Source organism: Stylophora pistillata, chromosome 5 (genome assembly GCF_964205215.1).
Source record: "Stylophora pistillata chromosome 5, jaStyPist1.2, whole genome shotgun sequence".
NCBI classification, from domain to species: Eukaryota; Metazoa; Cnidaria; class Anthozoa; order Scleractinia; family Pocilloporidae; genus Stylophora; species Stylophora pistillata.
Genome location: NC_142523.1, coordinates 13,185,820 through 13,202,482, shown reverse-complemented (window position 1 = coordinate 13,202,482; position 16,663 = coordinate 13,185,820). Strand labels below are relative to the sequence as shown.

General features: G+C 40.3%; 2 protein-coding genes across 4 annotated transcripts in view; one reads left to right on the top strand and one right to left on the bottom strand.

Moving 5' to 3' along the window:
- Positions 1-16,663, top strand: part of LOC111324855 (orexin receptor type 2-like) — a 54,586-nt gene that overhangs the window by 27,420 nt on the left and 10,503 nt on the right. Inside the window, exon 1 of one of the 3 annotated variants that reach the window (XM_088760908.1) lies at positions 4,358-4,670. The exons of 1 other annotated variant lie outside the window; for it this stretch is intronic. The gene's annotated coding sequence lies outside the window, so the exon portion shown is untranslated. Of the gene's footprint in view, positions 1-4,357; positions 4,671-16,663 lie in introns of those variants that run through there. One more of the 3 variants, XM_022928525.2, reaches the window with a different exon arrangement.
- LOC111324871 (uncharacterized) lies at positions 181-3,066 on the bottom strand. Its single transcript, XM_022928540.1, has one exon. It carries the CDS (start codon positions 3,064-3,066, stop codon positions 181-183), a length of 2,886 nt encoding a protein of 961 aa, XP_022784275.1.

The following is a 16,663-nucleotide window of genomic DNA, read 5'->3' as shown; positions in this document are numbered from 1 at the left end:
CTTTATAGTTTTCCATTTTTATAGTGTTCTCCACCACTCCTTTCTTCACTCCCTTACACTTTTTCTTTTCTTTTCCATCATCAAACATTTTGTAGCTGTAAAGCTTCGCTCTCAGACCAACAAACTCTTCAATGATCTTTCCACCAGCCTCATCCTTGAACATTCCAATAACTTTCTCGTTTACCCACTCGGTATTCCAGACGGATGATCTTTCGGAATGCTGCTCGTGTCAAACAGACGATCCACGTCATCGATAATATCTTTATAAAAATTTTCAGTCTGAATCTCATAGCAGAGACTGTCTGTATCGGTGAAAAGAAGCTTTGCTCTGTCTCCGTATTTTGGTTTGATGTAATTGTAATGAAAGTCGTACATCAGAGTCTTGCTGAGATCGAGGATACACATTCCGAGATAGACAGGTTTGTTAAAGTAAATTTGTGTCTTTCCCATATGAAACGCGCAGAGATTCTCGGAAAATATGGTGCAATGTTTGAAGTTCACTTTATTTGCCAACTTCTTCGCCTTACCTTCTGAGTTGACAAGTCTTATATCGACTCGTTTCCGAATGATCTCCATCGTCTTGCCATATACAGAGTTGTTCATGCGTTTGAAAAAATCTTTCTCAAAATCGTTATCGGCCTTGGCTCTCAAAGATGTGTTGAGATCGATATACTTTTTCATCCAAGGACTTTCTTCAAATCTGATGACGCGGTGAATCTTTCCAATCTTTATTCCAAGAGATTTGTAAAGCTTCAGAGTCTCATGGTGTATGATGTACTTCTTTTTACCATAAAAGGTACATAGCAGCTTTTTCACTTTATTAACCAACAGATTCTCAGGAGCGAGAGGGTAGTGGTTGAAGTGATCGTATAAATCTTTCTCCATGGGGAGTATATCAACCTCAAGAATGCAGGGAAAATTCTCCCACCCCCCAAAGTCTTTTTCATCAACCCATTCAAAACCACCTGTCGGTAGATTCTTACTCATCGCCCAACCGTAGAGGTTGTTTGCATCGAGATACGTGATGAACTTTGAAGGTTCGCTCTTATCAAACCTCTCTCCCATGTATTTATTGTTGGCTTTTGAGTGTCGTGTTGGAATCATTGAGATACCGCCACGAATACCTTTCTCAAACATATGCAACATGTTTATATCACTCAACAACTCAAGCTCTATTTTAGTCAGTTTGAGACAAGCATCCCAAGCCAACCCCGGTGCGGTGTAGTACCAACAAGGATCGAGATTGTAGTTCTCCTTGCAAACCTTTCGAAAGTTCTCAAAAACATCGGCGAGCAAAAGAACATCACTTCGATTGTAAAGATTGTGATAGTCTCTGAATATCTTCATTCCAAATGTTTTCCATACTTTGTGTCTATGTTCATCAGCTTCATCTGATATTCCTTCTCCACTGAGAGTAGAATAATGACAAGATCTCGGTGGAAGCTCAGTCTCATCAAGCTTGTATATAGAATCCATCCATTCATAAGGATAAACACCCTTTCTCATCAACAGTTTAAGCTTCTCTCCATGATAATATTTTCCTGTATTTTGAAAAAAAGACTCACCCTTTTTAGCAAGGTTGTTAACAAGCTCGTCAAGCTTGGAAGGCATGAATTTGAAGCTATCGATAAATCTCAACTCTCTCTTGACCTCAACGTCTTTGTCTTTCTTTTTATCGAAAAATCTATCAACCACAATATGTTTTGTGAAGCTGATATATTTTTCTTCATTGTTTGGTATGCAATCAATGTTTCCCTCTGAGACGCCGAGATTTCTCACAAAGAGATGAGCGTCATAGTTTGCCAAGTTGTGAAAGATGACGGGTGTGAATTTTGGTCGTCGGAATTTCAGGTTGCATTCGTCATGTGCAGCCCCTCGAAATTTACCTGTATAATGACAATGATCACGAACTTTTTCCTCTCCCGCCATGAAATCTTCTTCGCATATCCAACAACACGTTGCTTTTTCAAAGATTTTAGCATCACCGTCTGTGAAGATCATCTTTTTTGGAGGATGATTTTTGTATATCGCTTTTACCTCTTCTTCAAGCATGTTGACAAATATCTGTGCAACATCTTCATCTTCAGACTTTGCTGTGTACTCAACCTTTTTTGAGTGTTTATCGTCAAATGAACACTTAATATAGTAGCAAAAACTTACTGGAATATGTTGTCGCTTCTTTTCAGTGTAACACTCTTTAGGATTCGGTTGAACGGAGTGCAAGGGTTTGTTGATCGATTCAAAATCGGCATAGATGACGAACGGCATATCCATCTTTTTGTGATGGTTTTTGAAAAAGAGAAAAGATTCAGAAGGTGGCATCCTCTCTCTCACAGCCTCATGTTCTCGACACAACTCGTCGTGTGTGTTAAGAAGTTTCTGAGAACCGAAAAAATTGAGACATCTTCTACAGATAAACTTCTTATGTCCATTTTTCGACAATTGACTTGATACGAGTCGACTCAATGATTTGATGAGACAGTAATGCTTTTTCTCACCATCAGAGATGTGAAGAAGATCAATATGAGTATTAATCTTCTCGATCTTGCTAACTCTCAAGGGTTGGAGTCTATCTTCATACATGTAAACGTTGATAGCGATACCTGGATTCAACTTTTCAAAACGGTGAATGCTCTTCACCTCCATCGGAAACTTAATTCCATCCCACTTTAATTTTTCTGCCTGCTTTCTCAAAATCTTTGTGATACGCTCAGCATGATTCTGAACAGGATTCAACGCTCTCGTGACACACCATTTGAAACATTCATCATCCCCATTCTTCATGTTTATGATGGCCTTCTTATTTGCGAGATATGGTGATAGCTTAATGTATGAAGAGCCTTCCAAAGAAGTGTATTCCACCGTGTGCAAATCCAACCCCGCAATCGAATGTACAACCCAACCGCTTCCCTCTCTTGTAAACTTTGCCAAGCTCTCCATCATTTTGTCAACACATTTCTGATAAAGCTCTTCTCGTTCGGTATCTTGAAAGACAATCTCTACAAAAGATGTAAAATATGCAAGCTGTAGCTTAGTCTCCCCCGTCGCAGCGTTTGTCTTTGACATATTACACCTTAAAACGAGCACCATCTTGATATTCTTCTGCGTTAACAGAAAGTTGATTACAATCGGTTTTACAGCTTGAAAAAAATCCTTCAGTGCAAAACCCTCTACACCATCAATTGTGTACTGATTTGCAAACTTTTTCAATGAAGACTTGCTCTCAACAAGTCTAAAATGGTGTTGATCTGTTTTTTCATATAGTTTGTTGATGTGTGTTTTGAAATCTTTTAACTTGTCGTCAACCACATCTCTCGACGCAACCAACCCCTACAACCATTTTCCCCAATCTTCAACCTTTTTCTTTCCCCAGTCAACAACATCTTCAATCTTTTTTCTCAGATTGTTTTCAGTATTTTTGTGGTTCAGATTCGTTTGATTCTTCACTCTGGTTTGAATAACCCAGTGTTCTTTGGAGTGTATTCCAAAGACGGCTTGCTATTGAATTCATTTTTATCTTAGTAAAGATTTTATTTAAATATTTTTTTTATTTCTTAAAATCAATTTTATTTTATGATACAATCACAGATCTATGTCCAATCCTTCAATCGACCAAAGTACTCAAGCAATATGAGACACGCTTTGGGTTATGAGCTCGAGGAGCTTGTTCCCTCGAGCTCCTCTACGAGAGGTTAGCCCCTCGTGCACCCCTTATTTATTTTTTATTTATACTCAGTCAAAAATTTGACTGAGATTTTGACTAAGATTTGACTGAGATTTTGACTAAGATTTGACTGAGATTTTGAGGCATTTTAAAATGGCCAAGAATTTTGACTAGAATTTTAACTAAAAATTTGACTGGAATTTATGACTGAAATTAAAAATCTCAGTCAAATCCCTCAGTCAAATCTCAGTCAAATTTCTGATTAAAAAAATGGGCCAGAATCGGCATTTATACAACTACTTAGGAGGTACTATATTCTCTTTCTTATATTCTTGAGCCATTTGCAACAGAATTTTGTGGTTTTGGTGCTTCAATTGGTTTCGCTCTAAAACTTTCTGAAGGAGGCTCGTAGCATGAATACTTATCATAGACACTTACTACTCAAAATTGTTCGGGGGAAAAGCAGTTATAAATTCAATTACAACCACTCCGTAAAAAGACCTAATCATTTTCCTCGGGGTGGCTGTTGATAAAAAGATTACTCAACCGTAATCTCATCCCTTTTTTTTGCCTGGAGCAATGTATTCCAGGATTCATAATTATTTGTAAGAAGATATCGTTGCCATAAGCCCCAGAATTTGAAGTTTAAATCGGGTTTGATGAAAGACATTAAACCGCTGCGGTAATCCTTCATTAATAGTTGGTTTGCAACGAATCTCTAGAGACACAGATAACAATAGTTAAAGGAACAAATGCAGGTGGACGAACAAAAGAAGCTTATGAGATAACAATTGTTTACGTCCACCAACATGGCGGCAATCACGTATACGTGCAAACCACCTAGATATCGTATGCTGACCTCAAAACCGGGTGAATTACGTGAACAAAATATCCGTTACATCTCAGACACGAGTCAGTGAGAATGATAACCTTTAAGCTTTCAAGATAAGTTATTTAACGGACAGAATCTGTTCAATGTTGGTCACTATTTAGAGCTCATCGAACGGTAAGTACGCTAGTGTAAGTTTTCCTTAAAGAGACCACAGCATTTAGAGGAAATTTCGAGTATTTTCATCGACTAAGCATTCTAAAAGTTCAATTGTCGTATTCGTAACTGCGAAGGGTCTACAGCGCCGCTCTAGAGGGCGCGAGTGAGCTCTTGCAATTTAACAGCCATTGAGTTCTTCCGACAAGTAAATTCTTATCAGTCCACTAACCGCTGAGCTGTGCCGTGCCATGCTATGTTAGGGCCTTTCCCCCCTAGCAGACAAAACTACAATTGTCTCGACAAAATCAAAGGACAAGTTTTGTCATGACAAATTTTTGTCTCTTCTGTTACATCCGCACTAAAAATGTCCAGCCTGTTAAAGCTGTCAAATTCGGTTAACAGCCAAAAATAACACCAATGCTATATTTCATTGTAGTTTATTCAATGTAGCTTTTTCTTTCCCTTTGCTCTGAGTGTGCACTTTTGATATTGTGCCACCTTTACGGCTTCATCACTGGACCGATAAAGTGGCGACTAGAAAATCGCTCCACCTTTGTAACTTGCCCCGGCTGCATCCAGCGGCTGACTTGCTCATGAGACTGGTTGCAATAATCTGCCCATGGATTCAAACTCTAAGTACCAGGATCGATTCATCTTAAGTTGTTTTAAGTTGTAAAATCCGCGAGTTTCGCAACGAAAGACAATTACTTCAGTCTTTTGGTAAACTGAACTCAGTTCATTTACCATACTGGCGGTAGCGTTTACGACAAATGATTGACAAGTTAAACGATCGCAAGTTTACCACGGTTTTGTTTATTTAGTCGATTTTGCAAAGTTTTACCCGGGACAAATTTTGTCGGCGGTGCGTTTGAAAATTTGTCGCCTCGGCCAAATTTTTTCAAGTCGCGACAAACCATTCGCACTTGTAAAGTGTTGATGTTGGCAGAAAATTTGTCTAAATAAACAATTTTGTCGCTAAGTGCGGATAGGCCCCTAGAGAATGACTCGTGTAATTACCATCATGTTTTTTTTTAATAAAGACTTCCTCTTTAGAGACCGCCAAAATTACTTCTTTTTATGTCTTTCCTCGAGCTAGGAATTTATTATACTAACTTCCTTGAAATGCTGATGCGAAATACTATATCAGAGTATTACTCAATTACCATGGAATCAGACAATATTGGCAACTTCTCCGCAACTTCTCCTTAAATTCCGCGAACGTGAGAATGATTGTTTTTTATGACCTACCTTATAATGAGGTGATATCATTTACGCCCAACTTCCTCAGGAAGTCGCTACTTTAAGGATGAGTCACAGTGAAACTGCTGGCTGCCCAGTGAAAAAGCCTCTTTTCGTACTTAGCAATGAAAATTAATGATCAGTCTAAATGACAAAAAATAAAAATAAAAAAAAAATAGTAATAATAATGGAAAAAAACTCTGCCGAGAAAAGAAAATGGTAAAGTAAAATCTCTGGAGCGAGGAGATTCGATTTGACAATTGATTTTTAAATCTCTCTGATAAAATACATGCCGTAGTGTTATTTATCTCTGTTTAGTGGAATAACTCAACTCACTAAGGAAATCGAATAAAATCTATGCCAAAGCTATCTGGAAGACGGCTAGAAAGTACATGGCAGAGACATGCATACCTTGCACCATGAAATTTTGCCTTCAGTTGCGGATTGTCGTTCTACGGGAACATATTTTGACTTTGATATTACTGATGAAATCCGCAAGTGGCTAAATTTTTTCAGATCTCAAAGTCATAAAGCAGAATTCATTTAACTTTGAAATATGAAACCTGTAGTCTAGATTGTGTTTAAGCCAAACTAGACGCATATCTGCGTGAACTCGGGCTTTCAGTATCGCACATCTAGAGTTATCTTTAGGGGACTGCCATATTGCCATTGTTACTGTCGTCACGCAGTTTCATCATTGCCGGTCACAGATAACTCTACTTGTGTTTAATTTTGCCTGCTGGAGTGTAATGAATGTTGCTATGGTACTGGACAGCAATCAAAATAATATATTACCATATAGGAGTAAGTTCCTGTAGATGCCAAGGACTTCTCAATGACTTTGAAGGTCAGTTTTTAGCAAATTGAAGGACCACTTTTGGAAAGGTTTGCATAAGCAATTTTAAAATTATTTACAGCGAAACGAACTCAACCGGGGCCACCCAACGTTTTTTAGCTAATTACAAGACAAGTACGGATCAAAAGAATGGGAGTTCGTTCACCAGCGGTCAAATTAAACTGTTCGTTTGACTGGAGTCGATGTGAAGACATGCGAAAGCTTCTAGTTTTTTTTACAGTGAAATAAATGTTGTTTATTTCGTTTACGGTAAAAGCGAGTAAATATTTAACTAATAGCGGCCGGTAATTTTGAAGACTGAACAGCCTCAACGTACGTAAGTAACGAATAATGCTGGGTAAACCAACGAAATTTATTTTTCGAAACGCGGTCTGGAATGTCGGAGACAAGAACTTGTATAATTTACCGAGTATTGCTGCCGGGAATTTTAGAGACTGAACGAACTCAACGTAAATTTACCAAATTACGGCTGAGTAAACTTTTATAACAAAAATTTTTCGAAATAGGGTATGGAGTTTTGAAGAAGAAAGCTTACATAACTTACCGAATTTTGAGGCCGGGAAGTTTGAAGACTGAAAGGACTCAGACTTAAAGAAATTTTCTAAATTACGAACGAGTTAACTTATTAAAATATATATTTCGAAACACGGTCTGGAATGTCGAGGATGAAAGCTTATATAATTTACGGAATAATGCGGCTGGGAATATTGAGAACCAAACGGACTCAATACAAATGTATTTGCGGAATTGGCACGGCCTGAGATTTTGAAGACGAAACGGTTTTACCTCAAATCAGTAAATGTTTGAAATACTTCCCGACTTTAAAACTACAACGCAAACGGAATCAACCACCGGTAATACATGCAAAAACTAAATTTGAAATTTTCTTTGTCCTTGTGATTGGTTACTAAAATTCCCGGTAAAATTGTAGATACGGCCGTTTTTCGATGATATTTTAAAAATATACTTGTGTTGAGCCGGTTTCGCCTTGAGGTTTAGCCGGCCGTAATTTGATATATTTATTTACATTGATCGAGCCCGTTTCGTGTTCAAAATTCGCGGCCGCAATATTCAGTAAATTACATAAGCTCTCGCCTTCGGCATTCCAGGCCGTGTTTCGGAAAATATATTGTATAAAGTGAGTCGGCCGCAATTTGGTAAATTTAACTTTAGTCAGTTTAGTCTTCGAAATTACCGGCCGCCATTCGGTAAATATTTATTCACCTTTACCGTAATAGAAATGAGAAATATTACATTTTTTTTGCTTTAAAAAAACTACAAGCTTTCGCATACCTTCACATCTGATCTACTCAAACGAACAGTGAAATTTGACCCTTATAGTGATTGATCCGCTGATGAACGAACTTCAATTTTTTTGTTCTAAACTCGTCTTGTGATTGGCTAAAAAACGTTGGGTGGCCCCGGTTGAGTTCGTGTCACTGTAATATTATTTCTCAGCTTTTCTATGGAAGTACTGTAATTTTGAGCTTGAAAATTGCTAAAGAATAAGCATTGCACAAATCAAGCTTTAGTCCTCAAATTCAAGTACTTTCAAGGCCTTGAGTTTTTAATTTTTAAATTCAAGCATCTTCAAGGACTTTCAAGGATTTTACGAACCCTGAGTAGGTGAATGTATTTGTCTTTAACTGCAAGGAGCAGGGAATTTTTTATCTATTATTGGTACCAAGTCATAGTTTGTTGCCAAATGTTCACCAAAGGAGAGTTGTAAGAAATTAGTAGATTGAAGCAGTATTACTGTTCAATAGTTCATCTAATTGTTTTTGATAAAAAAAAAAAAAAAATCTGAATATTGAATACTGCTGATGGCCACAACAAGAGAAGCAGTGCTATTTACAGTTTTAGTATATTCAATTAGAGGCATTTGACTTTTATTACATACCAAAAGGGAATACACAGATTTTGACCTTTTTGTGGGTTTAAAAATACCTGTCATACAAAAATCTGAAAACCACATCAAAAGCCCTGTGCATTCAACTGTTATTTCTTACAAGATTTTCGAGAATTGATTTGCTTTCAACTGAATCTGACAATATTCCTTCACTGTAATCACTTTTAAGATCTAAACTTACTTCAGTTCCACAAACATCAGTTTTTGGCAAATCATCTGACAATAAATACTTGTCCAAAGATGAATTTCCATAATGTTTTGCCATACTGAATAACATTAGATAAAGTGTTTGAATTCTAATAACTACATGATTTTCTTGTGGAGTAGCAGAGTGAACAAACAGGCACAGCCGGCACAATTCACATTGAACTTTCTGGTTTCACAGGTATGACTGAAAATGGGCACTATTTTGAATTTTATCAATTTTAACCCCTTTCAACTCAAATATATCATTGTTATGTAGACTCTGAAAATAATGTACTAAGCTATTCATTGATGATACTTCAAGCAGCACACATGTACCTTGAGAATGGCTTCTACCATAAATATCCCTTGCATTAGAATTGATGTAAATCAAAGAGCTTATCCTAGAGGTAAATCGCTTACCTCTAGAGCGTGGTCCAGCCGTACAAACGTGAACCTGAAACTGCAAACCTGACGGCAAGGCACTGGTCACGTGACCTCTTGACGTTAGTGGTTCACGGGAAATGCCTAAAAACCTCTATCTTAAGGTCCCTATTCAGCACTACAAACGTCACATACTTCAAGCAGCACACATGTACCTTGAGAATGGCTTCTACCATAAATATCCCTTGCATTAGAATTGAATATTTTCAAGCCAACATTGCCTTTACAACAGATTGCAACTGCAGTACACCCTATTGTCAAGACAAAATTGTTGAAATTTTCGGATATAAGTGATTGAAAGGCTCTTTCTAAGGAGGTACAGTACTGATATCCTTCTATTGTAGCTTCTTGATGTATAGTGCCAGTGTAACTTTCACTGTATTGAAGTTTCACTGTCTTGAACACATTTAAAAGTGTGAGTAATTCTGTCTGCATTGAAAATGATTGTCTGGTTAAATGAGACAAACTTGAATACAACTGATTTCCAATATTGATTATTGAGACGAGACCATTAGCAGAATTGACTCCTTTGGATATATCAACAAAGTTGAAATGGTAAATTGGCCACTGTGACGATTACAAAAGCTGACGTTTCGAGCGTTAGCCCTTCGTCTTTCGCTCCGACGAAGGGCTAACGCTCGAAACGTCAGTCAATTTACCATTTCAACTTTGTTGATATAAACAAATTATTTCGTTACCCCCACCGACGCAGCCCCGAACAGTTTCTTTAGAAACTATCAGCCTTTAGAATTGATTCTTTATTTGTTATTGTAAATCAAAGAGCTTATCCTTTGATATACCCTCACAGAACAATTCAACAAATATTTCTTCTCGTGTTGTGTAACTTTATTTAATCTTACCCCCTGCGTATTAAGCTTACAAACATTCTTAGTAACTCTTCTAACCTTCACATAACGACGTACCCACGAGGAATTAGGTATGCTTGGAGGAATACGCTCATAAACAAATTCCTTCAGTTTTCTGCCCTTTCTTCTGAGACGTTTCAGAGCAACTTCTTGCATTGTACTGGGTTCTCGATCACGTCTAAATACACGGTTGTGTTTACATGTAAACATAATATGAGATAGCTCGTTTGATATAGCAGGTTTCGCTTGATATTCCTCAATACAAGGTTCACTCGATCGTAAAGGATCGCTCGTAAATCGATCTCTCGTAAAGTTCGCGAGCCGACCCTGTTCATAAAACGCTCCACAAGTTTTAGTGTGGATCTACTGATAACGTTGTGTGACTTTCTATGTATACTGAGTGTAGTGTATTGTACCGGAAGTGTAAAAAGGTTGTGTTTGTAGGGATCCCGTGATGCCTAGGGAAACGTTGTTGTTGTGATACTCGTTGGCGGCCATGTGGATAGTGTGTGGATTAAAGTATTGATATCAAAGAACATCGGAGGTTTTTATTGCTGTATATTCAAATATCACATCTGGCGACGAGGATGGGATGGCGAGGAATGTCCTGGTGCTAGTTTCTTTTTACTATTTTGTGTTTGGAGGGGACATACTTCTTTGCAATGCCTGGCGGAGAATCGAGTGAGGGAGATGGCAGTTCGGCGAGCACAAGTAGTGGGGTGTCGACCCCAGTGGCTGTGGAAGGAGGCAGTTTGCAGCCTTTTCAAGTTAAAGGAGATCCGCATTCGGTTTCGCAGCGATGGAGAAAATGGAAAAGAGCGTTTCAGTTATACGCGATTGGTAAAGGGATCACGAATGACTCGCAGAAATGTGGCCTGTTACTTCACACAGCTGGACTCGATGTACAGGAAGTTTATTTCACACTGGTGCCCGATGGTGCAGAGAAGAACTACGCCGAAACTTTCAAGGTACTGGATGACTATTTTATTCCTATAGCTAACGTACCGTTTGAGAGACATTTGTTTCGGCAAACTAGTCAGAGTAATGAAGAAACCGTCGATCAATTTGTTTGTCGGCTCAGACTACGAGCCGCTTCGTGCGAGTTTGGAGAGCGGGAAGATGAGTACATCAGGGATCAATTGATTGACAAATGTTACTCGGCAAAATTGCGTCGGAAATTTTTAGAAAAGGAAGGCAGTGTTACTTTGAATGATCTACTAGTTACAGCTCGGGCACAGGAAGCAGTTAATTTGCAGATGGAAGCAATGGGGGCTAACAGTGGTTCAGGACAAGTGAACACTGTTGTTGACGATGGGGCAAGGGGAGACGACATAAGTTCAGAGCAGGTTAACAGGGTGGTGAATTTAAGAGGGAGCACTAATAGCGAGAGGAGGGGCTGTTTCAATTGTGGTCGAGAGGATCACTTAGCCAGAGATTGGAGATGTCCTGCTCGAGGTAGAAAGTGTCTTCAGTGTGGAGAAATTGGACATTTCAAGGTCAAGTGTTGCAAGAAGCTCGCTAAGGATTCCCATATGGGACAAAGACAAGGTGACGGTCGGCGTGATTGGAGAAATACATCTAGTATGAATGAAAGAGGCAGAAAGACAAACACAAATTATGATGATAGTAGCCCTAAATCAGGACAAGACTCAACACCTAACTATGTGTTTTCAGTGGAGGATAGGCCTGAGCAAAAGAGTGGAATAGTAACTGTTGTAGTTGGAGGTACTCATTTGCCAAATGTCCTTGTTGACTCAGGAGCAACATGCAACCTTTTAGGCCAAGGAACTTGGGAGTGGCTTAAGTCACAGAAAATCCAGTGTCAGACCCGAAAGGAGGCCAAAGCCTTATTTCCTTATGGAAGTACAAAGCCATTGCCAACACTTGGAACACTTACAGCAGACATAATGTCCATTGACACTGGTGTGACCTGCAAAGCTGATTTTGTAGTTATAAATGGAGATGGCAGAAGTCTCCTCTACAGAGAAACAGCAGTGAAACTTGGTTTACTACGACTTGGGCCTAGCCATGCCGTTAATGCCGTCAATACAGAAGCTGATATCAAAGAAAAGTACAAAGAACTTTTCAGCGGTGTTGGGCTTCTTAGGGATTACGAGTTGAAGTTAAATATCGATGATTCCGTGAAGCCGGTGGCGCAGCCAGTCCGCAGGATTCCATTCGGTGCACGAGAGAAAGTCGAGAGAAAGCTAGATGAATTGTTGGAGAGTGGAATTATAGAGGAGGTTCCTGATGGACCAACAGGGTGGGTCTCACCACTTGTGGTTATACCCAAGGCAGATGGAGATATCAGGATTTGTGTAGACATGAGGTGTGCCAATCAGGCAATAGTGAGGGAACGTCAGCCTATCCCTACAATAGAGGAGGTGCTTCTAGATCTTAATGGTAGCACAGTATTCAGTCGTGTAGATCTGAAGTGGGGATTTCATCAGATACTTCTAGCTGAGGAGAGTAGACATGTGACAACGTTCGTGACTCACCGTGGTCTCTATAGATATACCCGACTCATGTTTCGTGTCACCTCAGCACCTGAAAAGTACCAACAAATCATCCGGGACGTATTGCGAGGCTGTGAGGGCGTGGCTAATATAGCAGATGACCTAATAATTCACGGACGAGGGGAGGAGCAGCATGATAAGAGGCTCTTGGCTGTGCTCGATCGATTGAGGGAAGCAGGTCTGACACTGAACAAAGACAAATGTGAATTCAGATTACCCAGGTTGACATTTTTTGGTCACGAAGTAACACAGACCGGTATAGAACCCAGTGAGGAGAAAGTCGCAGCGATCAGACAGGCAGGTCCTCCACAGAATGTTAGTGAAGCCAGATCTTTCCTCGGTCTTGCCCAGTTTGTGTCTAAGTTTGTCCCAGATCTGTCATCCGTCGCAGAACCCATTCAGAGGTTAACCCACAAGAATACTGAGTTCAAATGGGGCAAAGAACAACAGTTGGCATTCGAGAAGTTAAAAGAGCTGATCACACACGCGGATGTCCTAGCTTACTTCAATGTAAACAGCAGAACAAGAATTGTGGCAGATGCGTCACCGGTGGGGCTTGGAGCGGTTTTAACCCAGCTACATGGAAGTGAGTGGCGTGTGATTGCGTATGCTTCGCGACGCCTGTCTGATGTGGAGCGGCGATACAGCCAAACAGAGAAAGAGGCCTTAGCCCTGGTATGGGCTTGCGAACGCTTTAACATGTATGTTTTCGGCAGGGAGTTTGAGCTTGAGACGGATCATAAGCCGCTGGAGTACATCTATTCTCAGAAATCGAAGACTTCTACCCGTGTGGAAAGGTGGGTCCTTCGCCCACAGGCCTATCACTTTAAGGTTGTTTACAGACCAGGCAAGACCAATATCGCAGATGCCTTGTCTAGGCTAAATTGTGGGTTCCAAGGTAACGACGGAGAAGATTATGACTTTGTGCATGCTGTGGTTGAGAATAGTGTTCCTTGTGCTTTGACACCTGCTGAACTAGAAAAAGCCTCAGCTGAGGATATGGAGCTGAACCTTATCAAAGAATGTGTCCAAACAGGAGATTGGAGTCAGTGCAATGTACCTGCATACCTGCATGTGAAGAATGAATTGTGTACATATGGTGGGCTGCTTTTACGGGGTTCCAGGCTAGTGATTCCCCGAGAATTGCGACCGCGTGTTTTGGAGTTGGCCCACGAGGGACATCAGGGTATTGTTAAAACAAAATGTAGACTGCGCAGTAAAGTATGGTGGCCCAAGATGGACGCTGATGCAGAGAAGCTGTGCAGGAGTTGCCATGGTTGTCAAGTGGTCAGTAAATATGCTCCCCCAGAACCTATGGCTCGAGCTCTTCCTCCCAGCGGCCCTTGGGAAGATTGTGCAGCTGACATTCTTGGTCCTTTACCTTCAGGGGAAAGTTTACTGGTGGTGGTAGACTATTTTAGTAGATATTTTGAAGTGGTTATTTTGAGGTCAACTTCTAGCACAAGACTCATTGAAGCTCTAAAACCAATATTTGCCCGGTTTGGAGTGCCGCATACACTCAAGACTGACAATGGGCCTCAACTGGTATCTGAAGAATTCGAAGCCTTCCTTGCAGAAAATGGGATAGAACACCGCACAACAACTCCCCTGTGGCCGCGGGCCAATGGGGAAGTAGAGCGTCAGAATCGCACATTGATGAAGTCAGTCCAGATAGCTCACATTGAGGGGAAAGATTGGCGTCAAGAGTTACAGACGTTCCTAACCGCATATAGGTCAACTCCTCAGATGACAACTGGGGCAACACCCTTCTACCTGATGTTTGGAAGGGAAATGCGGTCAAAGTTGCCAGACTTGCGAAGGGAGGCACCTATCACTAATGAGGAAGTCCGCGATCGAGACTGGTCAAGGAAGTTATCACAGAAAGAGTATGTTGATGCAAAGAGAATTGCTGTTGCAAGTGGAGTGGAGGTTGGAGATAAAGTACTCCTGAAGAACTCGAAGGCTAACAAATTGTCTCCAAACTATGACCCAAATCCTTGCGAAGTAATAGACAGGAAAGGAGGAGAGGTAACAATTAGAAGCACAGCTGGTGCCGAATTTAAAAGAAATGTCTCATTTGTGAAAAAGTATCAAGAGAAACCCTTGGAGACGAAAGTCGATATTACTCCCGTCCATCGAGAGCAAGAAGGAACAAACCAAACCGAGGTAGCAAAAGGAGAGGATGAACTCCCAAGGCCAGGGCCAACTGGATCATCGATGTCTGTTCAGCAGGCTACTGCCACTATCCGAAGTCCACTTAACCAGATAGTTTGTCCTAGGCCAGCTCGGAATGTCAGACCGCCTAAACGATTTGATGACTACGAACTTTCTAAGGGATAATTGAATGTTATTTGTTGTAGGTTCATTGATATTATGTTAGGAATCCGACTGGACTCTGTTTATGAACAGTAGGCCCGGGCCTGCATTTCTATGCAAGACATTGTAAGAGTTGTGTTATTTATGTTTGGGTTTTCGCTCTAAATTAAGGAAAAACAGGGAGGGATGTAGTGTATTGTACCGGAAGTGTAAAAAGGTTGTGTTTGTAGGCATCCCGTGATGCCTAGGGAAACGTTGTTGTTGTGATACTCGTTGGCGGCCATGTGGATAGTGTGTGGATTAAAGTATTGATATCAAAGAACATCGGAGGTTTTTATTGCTGTATATCCAAATATCACACTGAGCGCAATAGCCATCGAATTTCTTTCGCGTACATCAAGCAAAGAAATGTCCACGAGGGCAGCCATTGCTTTCTTACTTTAACCATGCGCCCTAGGGTTCATTCTACGCATGCCCTTACATTTCACACATGCGCTATAGTGGAGCTGCGTTTTGTGACTGAACGCAAAAAAAACAAACAAACAAACAAACAAAAAAAGCCGAATTTGGGCACCAAAATGGGACCTAGCTATGCCAGTCTTTTTGTAGGTTTTGTCGAACACCAATTTTTCAGCCAATACAACGGCTCCAAACCTGATCTCTACGGTCGCCACATCGACGACTGTATCGGCGCTACCTCTTCTACCAGAGAGGAGCTGACTCAATTCATAACCGCAGTCAATTCTTTTCACCCGGCTCTGAAATATACCTGGGAAATTTCTGACAATTCTTTATCCTTTTTAGACATCAAAGTTTCAACTGAAGGCAACGGTTTATGCACTAGTGTGTATTACAAACCTACAGACTCGCATAATTACTTGTTATATTCTTCTTCGCATCCCTCTCACGTTAAGAATTCAATTTCTTTTTCTCAGTTTCTAAGACTTCGTCGTTTATGTAGTAATGACTCTGATTTCCACCACAAAGCAGAGTCAATGTGCCAGTTTTTCGATAAACGTGGTTACCCTGTTTCTGTCGTTAAAGTGGGTCACCACCGCGCCTAACTTATTGATCGACATTACAGACCTTAAGATTGAGGTTTGGCCATCTAACCGCAAACGGCAAACCGCGGTTTGCCATTAGCGGTTTTACGTTAGCCATCTGTCCATATTTGGGACTTAAGATTCGCGGATGGTATGGCTGCTGCCCGAAGGTGATATGTGTATCAATGTGTTTGTTGGATTTTATTGATTACTTAATGAGAGCAGAACACTAAATCTTTGATCCTCTTTAAATTGAGCAAGACTACAAAGATCTGCTAGACATTATGCAGCTGGACGAAAGTAGTTCTGAAGGTTCGTTGTCGAGCAACGAAGATCTCGGTTTCTTATTTCTTGAAGCAGCTTTGTTGCTTGGCCATCTGAACAAAGCCACGGCTAAGGAAACAAAATTAGCATTCATGTATTCACATATCATCGAAAATTGGCTTTTGTTTACCCTCAAAGTAATCAGACCGGCAAAACAGTTTTAACAACAAATAGCCGACCGCCATGTTTGTTTTAATTCATTCGTTCACTTCTATTTTACTGAGAAATCGTCTTCAAAATTACGTTTCTATGAAAAAGAATTCGATAATTAACAAGCGAAAGAGTTCTAAAACGTAGTATTTCCTCTCAAACGTG

What these genes read in the sequence shown, in the direction of transcription:
- LOC111324871 (XM_022928540.1), bottom strand. Translation starts at nt 3,066, where the DNA reads ATGTCAAAGACAAACGCTGCGACGGGGGAGACTAAGCTACAGCTTGCA.